The 16,501-nt window shown below is 36.4% G+C and overlaps 1 protein-coding gene across 1 annotated transcript; it reads left to right on the forward strand.

Annotated features, from left to right (window-relative positions):
* Nucleotides 1-421: 421 nt before the first annotated feature.
* LOC122095798 (tripartite motif-containing protein 43-like) lies at nt 422-1,267 on the forward strand. Its single transcript, XM_042666129.1, has one exon. The coding sequence runs from the start codon at nt 422-424 to the stop codon at nt 1,265-1,267; it is 846 nt and encodes a 281-aa protein (XP_042522063.1).
* The last annotated feature ends 15,234 nt before the right edge of the window (nt 1,268-16,501 follow it).

The raw sequence follows: 16,501 nt of genomic DNA on the forward strand, positions 1-16,501 counted from the left end.
GGACATTGCCCAAGCCTTCCAGGAAGAGTTGAGATGCCCCATCTGCATGGAAACCTTTATCGACCCAGTCACCATCCACTGTGGGCACAGTTTGTGTCGACCGTGTCTGCGCCTCCTCTGGGAAGAAGCTGAGACTCCAGCCAGGTGCCCTGTGTGCAGGCAACCCTCTCAGCAAGAAGAGCTCAAAACCAACATTGCCCTACAGAGTCTGGTGTCCATCAGCCGACAAATCAGCCTCCGACAATTCCTGAGCTCCGAGGAGCATACATGCTGCACACACAAGGAGACCAAGCAGATGTTTTGTGAAGTGGACAAGAGCCTGCTGTGTCCTCACTGCTCCCCATCTCGGGAACATGAGGCTCACAGACACCAACCTGTCGACTGTATTGCTGCAGACAAATGAAAGATTATTTTAAAGGAAATGGACACTATATGGGAGAAGATACAAAAAAACCAGAGCAATATATACGAGAAGAGGAACATCATCAACCAGTGGGTTTGGTACATGAATCTACACAGGGAGATGACCAAAGATTTTTATTCAGCACTGCATCTGGGTCTCCGGGAGGAGGAAATACGACTTTCGGAGATACTCAAAGAGAAAGGAAGAGTCATCTTTCTGCAACTCAGGACAATGGAAACCCAAATGCTTCAGAAAAGCAGTGACCTCAGAAACATATATCAGGAGCTGATGAAAACCTACCAAAAGCTAGACCTGGAACTCCTGCGGCATTTAGAAGACACCCTGGAAAGATGCGAGAGTGCCTTGCTCTTCATGCCCCAGCTGAAGAAGCCAGAGCTCAGTCCTCCTCCCATTCCTAGATTGATGGATAACCTCAACCATTATCGAGTGGAGATCACCTATTGTCATTTGATTCAGAATCATGAAGAATCCAACTATGTTGCTCTTTCAGGAATCCAAGAGTTCAGCTCTGGGAAACATTACTGGGAGCTCAGTGTCCAAGGCTTCTCCACCTGGGCTGTGGGCGTCTTCAGAAATTCAGCAATAGGGAGCAACCTTATTCTGAATGAATCTGAGGATATTTTTCTTCTTTTCTCTGGCAAGGGGAACATTCATTATAGTATCTTTACCACCGCTCCATTGCTTCCTTACTTTATAGAGAGACCAGTGGGCCGCATTGGTGTGTTTCTTGATCTCGAAAATGGAAATGTGAGTTTTGTGAATGCTACTAAGAATTCCTTTATCTGGAGATACCCAACTAACTCCTTCCAGTATCCTGTCAAGCCTTGTTTTTTCTCCTGGTAACCCATAATCATAAGTAAAGAGCTTTTATTTCCTTTTTTTTTTTTTCTTTCTTTTTTTTTTCTTGGTTGTGGAGATTGAATTCTGGGCCTGGGCACTATCCCTGAGCTCTTCCGCTCAAAGTGAGTGCTCTACCGCTTGAGGCACAGAGTCATTTCTGGTTTTCTAGTGGTTTATTGGAGATCAGGGCCTCTCGGACTTTCCTGACAGGGCTGGCTTTGAACTGTGAGTCTCAGATCTCAGCATTCTGAGTAGCTAGGATTACAGACATGAGCCACCTGTGACAAGCTAGTAAAGAGACTTCCTATGTGTTGGGAACTCTCTATACCAGAGAACCCTTCTCAACTGATGCAAATAACTTATGCTGTTCTTATTTGTCTTTGTAATGTAATTACATTTTTGTTATGAAATATAGAGTTAAAATAAAATGCAAGATGTAAAAATGTTAGTGCATGCATGTTTAATTTTGATTCTGACATATGATAAACACTATAATAAACAGTGGATGGCACAATGAAACTTGGCTTATAAGTAGCTTATTTCTTAATTGTTTCATCTTCATCTCTAACACCAGTAGCTAGGAGTTTCCATATTCCCTCTGCATTTCCACAAATGATATTACTTCCCTGAAGAACAAAAGCAGAGTTGGCATGACATCTTTCTGCAGACCATAGAGAATATCTGGGCCATAAGACACTAGGCATTACCTATGTCTTCATGGTGCCTCAAGAAAGAAGAAGTTCTGATGTTTCCCAAGCAAAGAGATTAGTTAAAGGAAGAGCCATCTTATTGCTTTAAAGATAGCATCCATCTAAGCTACTGTGCCCACAAAACTCAGATTAATGGCATGAGGCAGATATTCAGGAGGGAATGAAAAAGATAACTGGCTTATTGATTTTTGCAAGATTAAATCGAACACAGTACTAGAAATGAATCATACTAAATTTAGCTTGCTTACCTACAAAGCAACTCTTCACATCCAATCGTGTGTCACTGTGCTCAGTTTAACAAAGGCAAAACCCCCCTCAGTGCCAGGAATATTTAATTTCCTCCTTCGAGCCTATTAGGGTTCACTTTTTTTTTTATAGGCAAGCCAGATTCCTGTAGTGAGATCATTTTTTAAAGTTTTCCTTTTGGTTATGGATAGAGGCTGTTTGGAGGAGTTAAAGAAATGGAGAGAGTGGGCTTAATTGGGATACATTACATGTGTGTATGAGAGTATCGTTTCCCTTTCCCATCCCTTCCCATACTCCCCCCACCTCCACACACCCTATCCCCCCCCAAAGTTGTAAATTCGTTTTTCAACATAACGACTTGTACATCTCATTGTTGCAATGGGTCTACCTGTATCCTTATTTAAATGATTTGTTTTTTCCCTTCCCAAAATATTCATTTTTTAGAGTGGAGTAACTCCATAATATTTCTTCTGGCTAGTTTGTCTTCCTCATTGGTTATCTTAAAATTATAGAATTATTTACTTTTACATCTTAGAGAAAATTGAATTTAGCTTCTTATATATTAGATTCAAAATGAAGGTGACTTAAGGAAAAATGTTTTGTATTACTATAGGCCGCAAACAGTGTTAAGAAATTTGCTCACATTGTCAAATATGTTCATCACAAAATTATTTAGAGGATTTTTGTCATCATTGATTTGTTTCACTTTGGCAGAAGTGGGTTATAAACTCAGGGTCTTCCACTTGCTAAGCAAGCATTCCATCACTTGAGCTACCCTGCCTGACCACCCTTGCTGTTTCTTTTTTTCTCTGTTTTTTTTTTTTGTAAAGCTAGTGCTCAAATCCAGGGCCTCAGACATGCTAAGCAAGCACCATACCATTGAGATGTACCCCAGGCTCAAGCAAAGCAATCTTATCACATCCATACAGAAAGAAATCTGGTATTTTAGTACACCATGATGTCAGAATGAAGCAAGATCACAATAATATTAACAGGAGGATAAATCACTCAATGGTGATGTATCTATCTATCTATCTATCTATCTATCTATCTATCTATCTATCTATCTTCCTGACCCTGGGGTTGAACTCAGGGGCTGGGTGCTGTCACAGCGCATCTTTGTGCTCAAAGCTAGCACGTGACGCACAGTTCCATTTCTGGCTTTTACTGAGTTGTTTATTGGAGAATAGAGTCTCACAGACTTTTCCACCCCACTGTCTTTGAAATGAGATCCTCAGATATCAGCCTCATGAATAGCTGCAGGTGTGAGTCACCAGTGCCCTGCTTGGTGATTATATCTTTGTCAAGATGCGAATATGGATCAATTTAACCCCCAAAATTTATAAAACTGTTTTTATACAAACATTGGAGATATTTTCATTTTTCTATCAGATCATTTTGATTAAAAATATTCCTACACTAACCTGTAATTAAAAATTGTGTACATATTATTCTTGAGTCTCTTACTTAAATCTATAACTTTAGAAGGAATGACTCCAATCACTTGATCTTCTATGCTTTTCTGTTCATGCTTTTCTGTAGACAAGTACATGTTAAGACCAATTTTGTTCTCCAATTTACATATTATTCTTATAACCTTGAAAAATCAGTAGATAGCTCACTTTGTGCAAATTACATGCTTTTCTGAAATCTTTACCACTCATACCTCCATAAAGTAGAAGCTATATTGAAAACTAATGCAAGCTAAATGGTTTAGGCATTAACAAAGTTTCAGTCAACCAAGAAATCAGACAAGGATATAGCAACATAGTAAGTCTGAAATTTATTTTAAATAAATATGGTAGATATTCTTTTCCTACAGGTATGAAAATGAAACAATGAAGCTTATTGAGGTTTGTTTGTAAAGCTGGGAGAATGGATGAAGGAAAAAAAATGGAAAGGAGAAAGCTAAACAAGGTACACTCTATGCACATATGGACATATCAAAATGAATGCCCATGCATAATGAGCCAATAGATTACATACAATATAATTAATAATGTACTATGGGCTAATAGATGCTCAAAATGTGAAAATTTTTATTGTATTTTTAGGTTGAAAATAATAAAAGGTACAAGTGGAATTATCACTTAATTCTACATGATAACAGCCCAATTTTCCATTTACATATCATAATTTATTTTTCAGCTTGAGAGTAAATAAAACAATTAAATTAGTTAACCATGGGATCAGGCGACAAATTAACCAGGGATTAAATACTGGCTTTACCAGATAGCAACTGGGAGATTTCAGGTTCTCTGAGGCTACAATCTTCCATGAGGATCTACTTTGCAGCTTGACAAGCTGTTGAAAATGTTAAATTACATAATAATTACTTAGTACGGACACAATGAACACATTCTGTATTCATGAAGTAAATGTTAGTTTTAGTGGTACTAGAGTGAAATTTACTTAAGAGACCTATAAGAAATTGGTACAAACGAAAGCATTGTTTACACTTTTATCAAAGATGAGTCAATAAAGAGAAATCTGGCAACACGAATGTTCAACTTTCATGCTGTTTTCTGTTTCAGTCTACATTTTTATTGTGGTGTTCTCATTCCTCTCACAAAATTTCTGGTGTTTTTGACTAAGAGTGTTACCGTTATACGTAATCGTTTCTACAAATATTAAATGTTGCCTCTTAAGCCATCATATTGTTGATGTTAATGTGGCCTTAATCACCTTCTTAAAACAGCTGCCTGAATCCTTCTGCCTTATATCTGAGTGATTGGACCATTAGTGGTAAAGAAGAAAGATGAGAGTTGATGCCAGTTTGGCTCTTGGTAGATCGTAGATTTTTTTGTTCCATGGGAAATCTAGAACAGAACTACCTGAAGTAAATAACAAAATATTTGCAAATTCTAGGGTATATTTAGGGGCTTATTAACTCGTTTTTAAAAATAGTTATTATGTGCATGGTTTTATTCTTAGAATTTCAGTTACTTAAGAATGGAAGCCTTAAGTGAACTCAGCAAATAATTTGAGGAAAAAAACTTTTAATGATAGAAATTAAATTGGACAATCCTACATGAGACTAAAATGGATGGTTACATATTCAGAAAAAATGTTCAAGAAAGGGACTCCCAGAAGAAGTGCTAGTTAAGTTGGGAAATGAAGGGAGATAAGCCAACCTATGTTGGAGAGAAAATCCAAATTGAGGATAACAGCAAAGGCAAAAAAAAATCTCTGTCTTCGCAAAAGCCTTGCTCTGGAGGTATGTGGCAAAAAAGGGCTTGCCATTAAAGGAAGAAGAGTTAACAAGGAAGAAAAATAGAACATAATGCTCCTCAGAAAGCCACTGGATAATGTTAAAGTAGAGAAAATTGTATTATCTAAATACTTGAGTCTTTTAAATAACACTAGCCGTCCTGTGGGGACATGACAGCTAGTGGTCAGAGTGCTGATAGGGGGCAAAAAGGTGGTTTTCATTTTCCTAGGGGTTCATACATTTTTGTATAAAAGTATGTTCACTTTTGCCAACAAAACCACACAGTAAATTCAAAACTAAGTAGATCAATGAATAGCTTCTCAATGTTTCTTCTAAATGCTCCTCCAGCTAGGGTGGAAGTAATAAGGAAGTTAAGTTGTTCTCCTGCATACCTAAAAGGCAGTAAAAGAAATGCACTTTCAGTGCAATAGTAATGGCAAAGCAATGTAAGTCCTGAGCCACATCATAGATGGGGGTACAGACTTCTGAATGTATTGATGTGTGAAGACTTGTTCATTTTGTGACATTATGTAGTCACTTCTGGACAGAATTTTAGTAAAATCCTTCTCTCCTCCCCTATCACATATCCTATTCTTGCTGCTCTTGGGGAGTTTTTAAAATCTGTTTTTGTTTTCTGCATGTGAAATTTCGCTATTTTAGGAAATCTAAATTCTTCCCCTGAATTACAGTCCCTTCTGCAGTTTTCAACTTTAATTGCTGACACACAAAGTAGATTTTTTTTAACACATAGCCTGGTCACTGGGACACCAGGTGTGTGTGACACCAAAATTATTGACTTAACCTCAGCAGATTCCTTCAGTGCTGTATTCATGAGGTGCTGAAAAAAACAATGGCTGTAATTTTTGTTTTAAAGAAAAATGTATACATTCCCTCTTACTTTGAATGAACACTTCTTTTTTCGGTCCGGTAGTGGGGGCTGAACTCCGGGTCTGGGCGCTGTCCCTCAGCTCTTCAGCTCAAGGCTATCACTGTACCATTTGAGCCACAGCGCCACTTCCGGCTTTTTTCTTTTTGCTTATGTAGTGCTGATGAATCGAAACGAAGGCCTCAGGCATGCAAGTCAAGCAACCTACCACTGAGCCCCCTTCCCAGCCCCGAATGAACACTTTTGAAAGGACTTGGAATAAGAATTATTTTCAATCTGAACTTCATTCATTCACTCATCATCACACAATTAATTTTGAGGTGATGGGAGGAAACCATTGTTATTGGTTTTAGTCATGAAGGACGTGGGTGATAGGCAGCAGGACATTTCTGGTTCTGGAAGGATGTCCCATCCACAGGTTTCCTGAAGAGAAGTAACTCTAGATTTCTAGAGTAATCTAGGGTGACCACTTACAAGAAATGGACACTTGAACCAGAGGGTAGGAAATATATTTTAGTCTGAAGAAAATATCTTGAAGATTGCAAAGAAGTTGATATCAGCAGATTCTAAATGAGAAGGCGGAGAAGATTCAAAGAGCAACAAGGAAGCACACATCGAATTCAACATAATTTTATGTTAAATTCTTGGATGAGACATTAAATCATGGATATTTCTGAAGTCAAACTCCTATTATAACTCACATTTTAGCCTGATTATGTCGCAAACGTGGTTCATTAAAAAAGTTTTTCCCCTTATTTTAAAATTGACAGCATATTTTTGTTTACTATATAAGGGAGGCAAATTTGATTCAGAAAGCAAATACATATTAATTGTGTCCACACAGAATCCTTCACCTATGTAGTATTCGATTGGTTCAAAGCTCTTTCTTTTATCTGTGTTGGTTGATGCTTGAGTCCTGGAAGGGTGCTATCTTGTGAACCTGCACTATTTGGATTCCATCAGTGAAAACACTTTAATTCCATTTGTCTGGGCTGACTTGACAGGATGAAGTCATCCATTAGACCCTCAGGTCTGTCCTGTAGAATGACACTCTTCCCAGTGGAGTGGTTCCTTAACACTTCAACTATAGATGAAATCCTGTCACCAGAGCTTGTGTTCCCCCTAGAATTCTCTGCCTCGTTGCTTATTTTAAATGGAGTAGAATGGAATCACAAGCACTCTTTATGTCCCTTGTTTTCCTCTTGCCTAATACATGGCAAGAAAATTCCCCTATCTCTGTGCGACAGGGTGAAGAGAAGAAATCTACTACTGCAGGATTCTCCAGCTTCTTTGTATGTTGGTGAATTGCTATCCAATTTCACAAAGGAAGTTCATAACATGATTATGTCTTAAATCACCACTGCCAGTCACACCTTTTCTATGCTTTCATACCCATAAGAAAACCATCTTCATTATGAGAAGTCAAAAGAGCATTGGGGAGCAGGGCAGCTCACTGGATACACTTGAAAGATGATTGTTAAGGTAACATCTGGTCCTAGTTTTCATGCTAAATGTATTTTCACATTCACTGGAGGAGACACCACTGGCAGCATTCAGTGTAATTTATCTAAATCTTTAATTCTCTGTTTTATTCAGGAACAGAAATATATTTGCTTTCTAAAGAGCATCGAGAATAATGTTAAGGGATTCTATATTTCTTTGGGCCTGGCTAATTTCACTTACTATGCTTTTTTTCTAAGTTTTTTTTTTTTCCAGTGTCATTCTTTCTGATGGAAGCATAGAATTCCATTGTATATATATATATATATATATATATATATATATATATATATATATATATATATATATATATATATATATATATACCACATTTTCTTGATCCATTCATCTACTGAGGGGCATCTGTGTTGGTTCCATATCTTAGCTATGGTTAATAATGTTGTGATAAATATAGTTGTGATGGTAGATTTAGTATGGCCTTGTTTGTGATCATTTGAGTAAATGCCCAAGAGTGGGATTGCTGATCATAAGGGAGCTCTATGTGTAGTCTTTTGAGGAAACTCCATACTACTTTCCAACTTGGTTGAACAACTTTACACTCCCACCAACAATGCAGTAGGGCTCCCTTTTAGCCACATCCCCTCCAGCATCTGTTGTTAGGAGATTTTTGATTATAGTCATTTTAACTGGGATGAGGTGGAATCTCACTTTTGTTTGGATTTGCATTTCTTCTATGGCCAGAGAAATTTAGCATTTTTTCATGTGTCTATTGTCTATTCTTATTTCTTCTTCAGCTAAGTCTCTCTTTAAGTATTTGCCCACTTATTACTGTGGTGGTTGTTTCGTTGAGGATTTGTTTTGAGGGGATTTAAATTTTTGAGTTCCAAGTATATTTTAGATATTAGACCCTTGTCTGTTGTATGGAAAGTGAAGATCTTCTCCTAGTCCATTGGCTTTCTACTGATCTTGCTAACTATGTCCTTTGCCATACAAAAACTCTGCAATTTAATACAATCTCATTGTTCGATTTTTCATTGACTTGTGTTTCTGGGTCTTTACTAAGAAAATTCTTTGGCTTGTGCCAAGGAGGTCTAGAGTTTCTCCTATTCCATTCTGTAATGTTTTCAGGGTGTCTGCTTCAGGTGTTTCTTAATGGCATCTATGTTCAACTATTTTTCTTAAGATTCTTCAACAAAGAAGCCTTAAAGAAAGTCTAAAGTCTCTTGACTAAAGCCCTTCTCCTCACAATGACTTGAATATAGATTATTAATCTCAAATTATTGAGGAAAATTGCTCATTGTTTTGCTTATTTATTAAAACAAGTGATGTATACTAAGACTTTACTTCAGTCTAGGTCCTGGACCTCTTGGACAATAAGGATGATTTCTTGGTACTAAACAGAATTAATAAAAAAAAAATCTAGTGATTACCTACAAAATATGGGCCAACTATGACATTTCTAGGAAGTACACAGAATGGTACAGAATTTTCACGTTGACACCACAAGGATCTGTGTGCGTTGTTTTTAATTTCCTAGTTAATTTTCTTGGTTAATTTGTCTCTCATTAATACTTATCCACTTAAAATTCTTACTCTTTAAAATTCAGTGTTTCAGTTTTTATTACACCTGGCATAGATTCAATATATTGAACACTATTTTTAAGAAGAAAGAAGAAAGCGACCATTTTCCTAGAAAATTCATGTATGTTTATTGTCTATGCATGTACTTTATAGTTTTTTTACAAATGCTTTATCATGTTTTATGATTCTTATACTGCTTTTCTTATGTAACATCCTAACAGTTCCCAATATTATGCTTTCATGCACTTGATTGAATTTCCTTTTGCAAATTTAATTTTGCAAACCCAACCCCATTCTTGTTAATATGATGATTAGTGATGGTAGGAATAGTTTTGCATATGTAATGTGCATTTGAATGTCTCCTTGTAAGAAATTATGTTCAAATGTATTATCTGTAATTTTTAATCAAATTATTTCATTCTTTTTGCTATTGGGTTGTAGGAGTTGTTTATGTGTATTGGACATGAATGTATATTATGTGTTAAATAATTATACATATTTTTATCATTGCATAAGTCATATTTTTCATGTTGATTGCTGCCTTAGATGTGCAGAAGTTACATTAGTTCCACTTAGTCCCACCTGACTATTTTGCTTTTGTCTCTGCTTTAAGTGTCATACAAAAGAAATCACTGTCAGCATTGATGATAATGAGCTTTTCCTCCATGTGGCTTTTCTCTAAGAGTTTACAGGTTTTGTGTTTGGTTAGTTTTTATTTTGAGTTGACTTGTGTTTATGATAGGTGATAGGATCAAATTTTATTTTTTTATCAAATGGATATCCAACCTTCCCAGCAAAAATTGTTGAAGAGATAGAGATTTCCTTGTTCTTGGCACTCTGGTTGAAGACCAGGTTTATAAATTAACACCTATCTTCAATGCAATCATTTATTAATCCAGCAGATGACATAATTGTATCAGTGGACGTGGCCTTGGCCTGAGAGTTACCTGAGAAGTGGGATAATGTTCCTTTGAAGTCTTCTTCCTAGACTAGTCTCTTGCATTTGTCAAATTTTATCATCCAAGATTGCCTTCTTTCCAAACCTCAACAGTGTCACCAATCAGCTTTGCCTTTGTTGCTCATTTTATCCAGTTGGCCCAGGGGATAACCCCAGAGCAAGGATTCTTTTGCTTCAAATATTGTGCTTGATGGGACTGGGGGGAAGGGCATCAAGAAAATGTTGAAGACAGATCATATATACCTATCTTCTGTTTCAGAAAAAAAGGTTCTGTCAACATTGGTGCCCATAGTATAGTCAAGGACATACACAGTCTGATTAAGGCTTTGGGACCAGGTTAAGAATGCTGTTAATTTCAAGTTACTTTTTAATCAACTTTTCCCAAGGAAATAAAATGTCAGAAATGTTAAAAGTAGACAGAGTTAATACAATTAATATGAAACAGACATTCCCAATAGAATATTTTATGGAATATAATTTCATCTGTCAATTCAAAAACAGCATCTATTTAAATAAACATATGCTTTGAAACTGGACATTATTAAATTTACCTGAGCACAAAATCGAAAATTTGGAGAGTCACTTGTAGTTCATATCATAATCCCTTCTTAGATGCTACAACTGAGAGGATTGCTATTTGAGACCCTGATGACACATCTTTCAGTTGTCCATCTCCAAAACAACCAACAAAATCTATGCTGGAGGTATAGATCAGGGGATGAAGTATCAGTCAAATAAGCAAACCAAATGAATATATAGCGCTAAGTTCAAACCCCAGTAATAGCAAAAAGAAAATATAAAACTCAAAACTAGGGGAAGAAAGTTTTAAAAATCCAAAGAATGTTTTCATAAAAATGCACTCTCTTTAAATACTTTGTCATTCTATCTTCTCAAAGATCAAGTTACAGACAGAAGTTTAAAAAACACAGGAATGGCTCCAAACTTCTCTACTTCCTCCCATATAGCAAGTAAGTAATAATTAAAGCAAGAAAAGGTTAAGTTACATACAGATATTTTTAGACACAAGTCAAACAAAGTTGAGAAAGGAGAATAAAGTTTAAGTTACATAAGATAAAAAGTTCCAGAAACCAGTGGTCTAATATTTTGCTTCTAATGTACAATATGGTACTGCACATTGAAAAAAAATGCTGAGAATAGATTTTATGTTGTGTTCTTATCACAATTAAAGAGAGAACATTAAATACTGTACTTTAAAAATCATTATTTTAAAGTCATTTTCTATGGTAAATAAAAAATGAAGGAAATATAAAAAGTTTTAACTTGTCACATTTAAGTAGTTTAATAAGGACATTAATAATCAGGAATATATGAAAGCCTTTTGTAGTATTTATTCCTCAAAAATATTTTCATTAGAATTTGAAAGGCACAGCTGTTTTTGTATAAAGGATATCTGAGATAAAATGTACCTCAACAATAATTAATGTTTAAGGTATTTGATTAGCTTTTGGGTTACACGTAGAACCATGTGTGTGTGTGTGTGTGTAAAAATATTGAACAGTATAATGCAAAGTTTTCATTATTGTGTGACAGGTTATACATGTTTAAGTTCCTATTATTTGCAAGTATCATGATTCTTCTTTGTTGTCATTGCTGATGTTGTTGTTCATAGGGTTTGAACACTGGACCTGTGTGTTGTCCCTGAGCTCTTAGCTCAAGGCAAGGACTCTACCACTTGAGTCACAGCACCACTTCTGATTTTCTGGTGATTAATTGGAGATAAGAGTCTCATGGATGTTCCTGCCAAGGCTGGCATTGAACAGTGATCTTCAGATCTCAGCCTCCTGAGTAGCTAGGATTACATACGTGAGCCACTGACACCTGGCTATGATTCTGACTTTTTAAAAATATTTTTATCTTTAAATAGTTAAACAAAAGAGTTCCCATAATTGAGACACAAGAGGTTTTCATCTTTGTTGCGGTTGTTTTTAATGTACTTACAATGTATTATGTGATTTTTTTGTTTCTTTTGTATGTTCTTCCCCCATGATATAACTCGTATTTGATTCCAGTGCCCTGTTTCTTGTAAATACATCTTTCTAATTTGGGAAGGGGAAGGGAAATAACAAAATGCTGAAACAAGGAGACAGGTTGACCTATTGTAACAATGGGATGTACAAGACACTATGTTGAAAACAAACTTTACAACTTTGGTATTGGGGGAGGGAGGAGTTGGGGAGGTGGGGCGAGAAGGGATAGCAGGGGAAAACAAAGGAGAGGACAACAATGATCAATATGAAGTGTACTCATTACCTTATTCATGTAACTGTAATCCCTCTCTATAGTAACTTTACAATAAAAAAGTAAAAAAAAAAATGAATGCACCCATTACCTTACTCATGTAACTGTAACTCCTCTGTACATCACTTTTACAATTAAAATTTTAAAAACTTTAAAAATATAAACTTAAACAAGCACATGAAAAATTACAAAAGATAAAAAATGTTGTATTTTCTCTTCCCCTCCCTGAATTAGAGAAGCATATATACAAGATGCAGGACACTGACATCAAATAGAGTGAAAATAGGAAGTATAACATGGGGAAGGAACATACAAAGCAACAACAAAAAATCACATGGTACATTACAATATATTAGAAAGTAAAAAAGATATTTGTGTCCCTAATGGTTAAATAAGGATACAGCTTGACCTCTTGTAACAATGAGATGTACAAAACACTATGTTGAAAACGAATTTTACAACTTCAGCCTGGAGGGGTTCAGTATAAGTTATGCAGGTGGGATGAAAGGGATGATAGGGGGAAAACAAAGGAGGAGGCAACAATGATCAATAAGAAATGTACTTACTTTGCTTATGTAACTGTAATCCTTCTGTACAGCATTTTTACAATAAAAATTGTACCCAAAAAAGAAAAGAAAAACAATGTTGCAAGGACATTACCATACAAAACAGTAACTTTTTTCTTTGTCTATGATAGAAGATAGTACAAATGATAATTTTGTTTTCATAAATCAGAAATACATATAAAAATTCTACATGTATGGTAGATTCATGAGAGATCTCAAAAAATATAGTTCCTTTGAAAGGCTAATTTAAATTTCAACAAAATAAATGCCAGGAAGTGATACTCAAGTGGGTGGGGAAGGGAAGTGAGAAGAAGGGGTTCTACTAATGAAGAGGAGAAGAGGGGGAGAAGACAGTCAAGTTTCCACTATATATCCTCATAAATTAAGAAGAGTACGGGAAGGAGTGAGTAGTGAAGGGATGAGTGAGAATGCTCAAAGCTGTGACACTGATCAAAAATTTATTGTATTCATAAACTGCTTTGTTAAATGGAACTCCTTTGTACAACTATTAAAAATAATTAAAAAGCAATACAAACAACAACAAAAGAAACTTGTTAATGGAACCATACCTTAGAATGCAGTCCATTAAATTTTAATTTCCCTCTTGCCTCCTTCCTGTCAGAACATTTGTTAAATTACTAGAATGATGCACAAGATTAAAAAGCAAGCAAAAATTTGTGCAGGCTAGCCTTGATATGTGATCTTATGGATTTCAGCTTCTCACAGGGCTAGATTTACAGGAATAAGCTACTGGTGCCCAGCCCATTTCCCTTTTGTGAACATGGCTGATCCCTATTTTTGCCACCTACCTTGATAGAACCATGTGGTTTGGACTATATATTCACCATGATGTGAGCTGAATATCCTTCTTTGTTTCATCATTTATCCAGCCACAAGCATTTTATTACCACAATTCAAACAGGACTGTGACTGTAAGGGAAAAGTGTACATGACAAAGCAGCCAGAAGTATATATCATGAACTTTAAAAAGTATTATTTGGGCAGCTCAGAAATCAAATAAAATGGAAATTTACCCAGAGAACAAAATAGGTCTTTCAAATAGTGAGAAACTCATGAGGTTTTAGCAACAAGAGGCAATAACGAGATTGTAGAAAAGGTTAAATAAAAAATATAAAAATTGATAACAGGAAATAAATAAAATCCTTTAGCTACATACTTTATACATAAGAAAATATTCCTTAAAAAGTGTGAAGACATTCAAGAAATTCCAGTGGAAATGAAGTACCCGATTTCAGTTGCCCTCTCACAGACCACTAGAGATCACAATCAATGCAAACAGCAAAGACGTTTATTAAAAGCTTGAGCTTGGTCCTCCACGCACTCTGTAACCGGTGACTCTAAGAGGCCCCTAGTACAAAAGTAGCACAGCTTTTATGGTATCAAACAAACAAGTCTAGGGGGTTTCCACACAAGCAAGTTCACAAGTTCAGTGGGTTGATCCCACTTAACTTTTTATGATGGAACAATTAGGCAACTGTTCTGTTCCTTAAGGGTGGGCAGGGTTGATGGTAACGTGCTTTTTTTTTGAGAACTGTTCCTCATTCAGGGTTATTCTGAGGGCAGCACAGCTACAAGTCGGTGGGGTTAATGTTAAAATGGAGTCACTTTAGCTCTTCATTCCCTCCTCTTCTAGAGCATCGGGGACCAATCTTGGTCCCTTAATTGGCACAGTCTTTTATATTTACGGTTTGGTATTGGGATCTCAGAACCAAAAATGGACTGTCCTGATCTCTTTTTACAAGATCCAATTATGAGTAACAAAATTAACAGTACGAAAGGCCCGTACATTTTTTTTAATCCAGAGGATACCAATTTTTCCCAGTTGTTTCTAAAGCTTTCTTTATTACCCTCCTCTTTTTTACAATTCCTTGAGCTTGTTTGTGGCTAGAGTTTAACACTGACCATTTTTTCCTGTTGCTTGTGGAACTAAGTTATCTCAGAACAGCCACAAGGCACCACTGGGATGCAGAAGCTTGCTAGGTTTTGAGGCTAAGAGCAGGGCTGGGTCTCATTCCTTTTACTACCAGCATTGATAACACACTCAGAGTATTACCAAACCAGAGCCAAACAAGGCTGTGACTATAGAGTGGATTTCCAGTCACTATGCACTGAAGTGCCTGAGGCAAGCAAGACAGTGATATCTTTGCCCCCAATATCCACTGTGGGAATAGAGAGGGTTTTTGGATTTCACCAAAATGAAGGTCCCACAAGATCTGAGTTTTCCACTGGCATGCAGTCTCAGGTGATGGAGCCAGGCAGGAGGTCAGTCTTCTTTTACCATGGTGGGGGTGGTCTATGTGACAATGTAGATTTCCTCCAGGTGACTGTCAGGCTGTCTTTAAACTTTACCCATTAGGGTGTGCAGCAGCAGCAGCAGCAGAATCTCTCAGTGGGTCCAAGGGAGTGTCTCACCTCATGCTGGGCTGCAAATTCCTACACAGACTGGTTAAGGATACATTGCATAGGTTTGGCAGGCTTTGGACCCTTGGATTTTAAGACTGTTTAGACAATAGCCCAGGACAATTTACCAAAATTACTTTTTTTTTTTTTTAACTAACGGGATATTTTTGTAAACAGACACAAAAGGCTTAGTCTTGTAACTATCTCTGACAGATGCAATCTCCACACTTGCAAACCTGTTTTTATGCTTTTTTAAAAAAAATAATTATTTTATCTATTTTACCTTGTTTTCCAAAAATGACTCTGGACTCTTGGTTTTAAAAGGGGGCTTCTGTCCCACAGCTCCAGTATCCTTTTTTAAAAAAGTACTAAAACTTTTAAATACCCTCACATAATGTCATTTAAGAATCCCAAAACGAAATAAATTCACATATAATCACTCCAAAATGCTTCAAAAGAAGATGAAGTAAATTTTCTTCTACTTTTAAATTTATTCTGAAAGCCTTGTGCTGGCTGGCCACACCTGTAATCCTATCTACTTTGGATATCTATTCAGGAGCCTGAGATCTGTGGATAACTGTTGGAAGCCAATCAGGGCAAAGTAAATGTAAATCTGAGTGTGTTATCAATGCTGGTAGTAAAAGGGATGAGACCTAGCCCTGCTCTTAGCCTCAAAACATAGCAAGCTTCTGCATCCCAGTGGTGCCTTGTGGCTGTTCTGAGATAACTTAATTCCACAAGCAGCACATTTATTCAAAATACCTTCATATCAGTGTTCTGCATCAATTTCTTTGTTAATGATATTATATGGGTAAAATAGAGAAAATAAACTCTTCCATCTAAGAACATTTTTATACTTTTTATTGTAAAAATACTGTACAGAGGACATTTGCATGAGCAAATAATGAATACATTTCCTAACAAGCATTGTTACCTCC

The sequence above is a fragment of the Dipodomys spectabilis genome, unplaced genomic scaffold (assembly GCF_019054845.1).
Source record: "Dipodomys spectabilis isolate Male_0828 unplaced genomic scaffold, ASM1905484v1 ptg000362l, whole genome shotgun sequence".
NCBI lineage: Eukaryota > Metazoa > Chordata > Mammalia > Rodentia > Heteromyidae > Dipodomys > Dipodomys spectabilis.

Excerpts from the sequence above, each read along its gene's own strand:
- LOC122095798 (XM_042666129.1), top strand. The coding sequence starts at position 422 with ATGGACACTATATGGGAGAAGATACAAAAAAACCAGAGCAATATATAC.